Below are 864 nucleotides of genomic sequence, written 5' to 3' on the forward strand. Positions count from 1 at the left end.
GTTCCTTAGAGGCAAGGAGTGGTGACTGTCCCAGAGGATACAGTACACGTCTCAGGATTCAAAAGAGAAGGAATCCAGGATAGGGGGAGAGTTTGGATTTCAGATGGAATGGCGAATGGCGGGAGAAAGGCGAGGGGGCCTCGGATGGAAGGGAGGACACAACTGGATGAACAAAGTGGGAAGAGCTAGAGAGATGGCGATGGTAGAAAAATCAGCCTGGGGCTAAATCCAGCCTCCTAAATATCTCTGCTTTTGTGTGCCAAATTGATAAGTCTTTAGTTTTCATACCTTTCTTCTTTGCACATTTAGTCAGCTCAGACCTTGCTTCCATCTCTACTAGCTCCAGCTGCCAGAGGCTGCACCAAGGAGGATGAGTGCTGGCCAGATTTGTACAAAGGGACCACCTGCTCCAGGGACAGGACGGAGGAATGGGAGGATATTCCCAGAGGCCCTCTGGAAGACTTTGGTCTAGGGCACACAGTCTATCTCCTGTGCAAGAGGCCAGCAGTCCTTTCCAGACCAGTAGAAACACTTCCACAAGGGTAAGAATAGTCTTTAATGGGCCCTGCTCCCCACACCTGCCAAGCCGCCCCCCTTGCGGGCAACCTTGGCTTCCTCCACCGCTGCACGCAGGGCCCGGGCAGGGTCCCCGCGGAGCTGGACCAACGCCCCCAGGAGAGTAGCGGAATCTTCTCCCGCACGGAGCTTTCGGATGCTCAGAAAATAGTGAGGTAGTGTCCCGGCCTCGAGCACCCGACCCAGCTCATCAAGCAGCCCGAGGCAGCAGGCGCCCGCATTTTCTGGCCGTGCCAGGTAGAGCGCCGGCAGCCGCTCGCAAGCCCAGTACAGCAGCGTTCGCAGAAG

General features: G+C 56.0%; 1 protein-coding gene across 3 annotated transcripts in view; it reads right to left on the reverse strand.

Annotated features, from left to right (window-relative positions):
* The window catches only part of LOC104855834 (transmembrane protein 102), an 8,125-nt gene that overhangs the window by 5,358 nt on the left and 1,903 nt on the right, over nt 1-864 (reverse strand). For 2 of the 3 annotated variants that reach the window (XM_033762811.1, XM_033762810.1), the window contains exon 3: nt 7-864. This exon is cut by the window's right edge and continues 1,046 nt beyond it. The exons of the other annotated variant lie outside the window; for it this stretch is intronic. In XM_033762811.1, coding sequence (XP_033618702.1) covers nt 556-864 — 309 coding nt within the window. In that variant the 3' untranslated portion in view covers nt 7-555. Of the gene's footprint in view, nt 1-6 lie in introns of those variants that run through there. 3 annotated transcript variants of the gene reach the window in all.

Source organism: Fukomys damarensis, unplaced genomic scaffold, assembly GCF_012274545.1.
Source record: "Fukomys damarensis isolate Sample0158 unplaced genomic scaffold, DMR_v1.0_HiC HiC_scaffold_13, whole genome shotgun sequence".
NCBI classification, from domain to species: domain Eukaryota; kingdom Metazoa; phylum Chordata; class Mammalia; order Rodentia; family Bathyergidae; genus Fukomys; species Fukomys damarensis.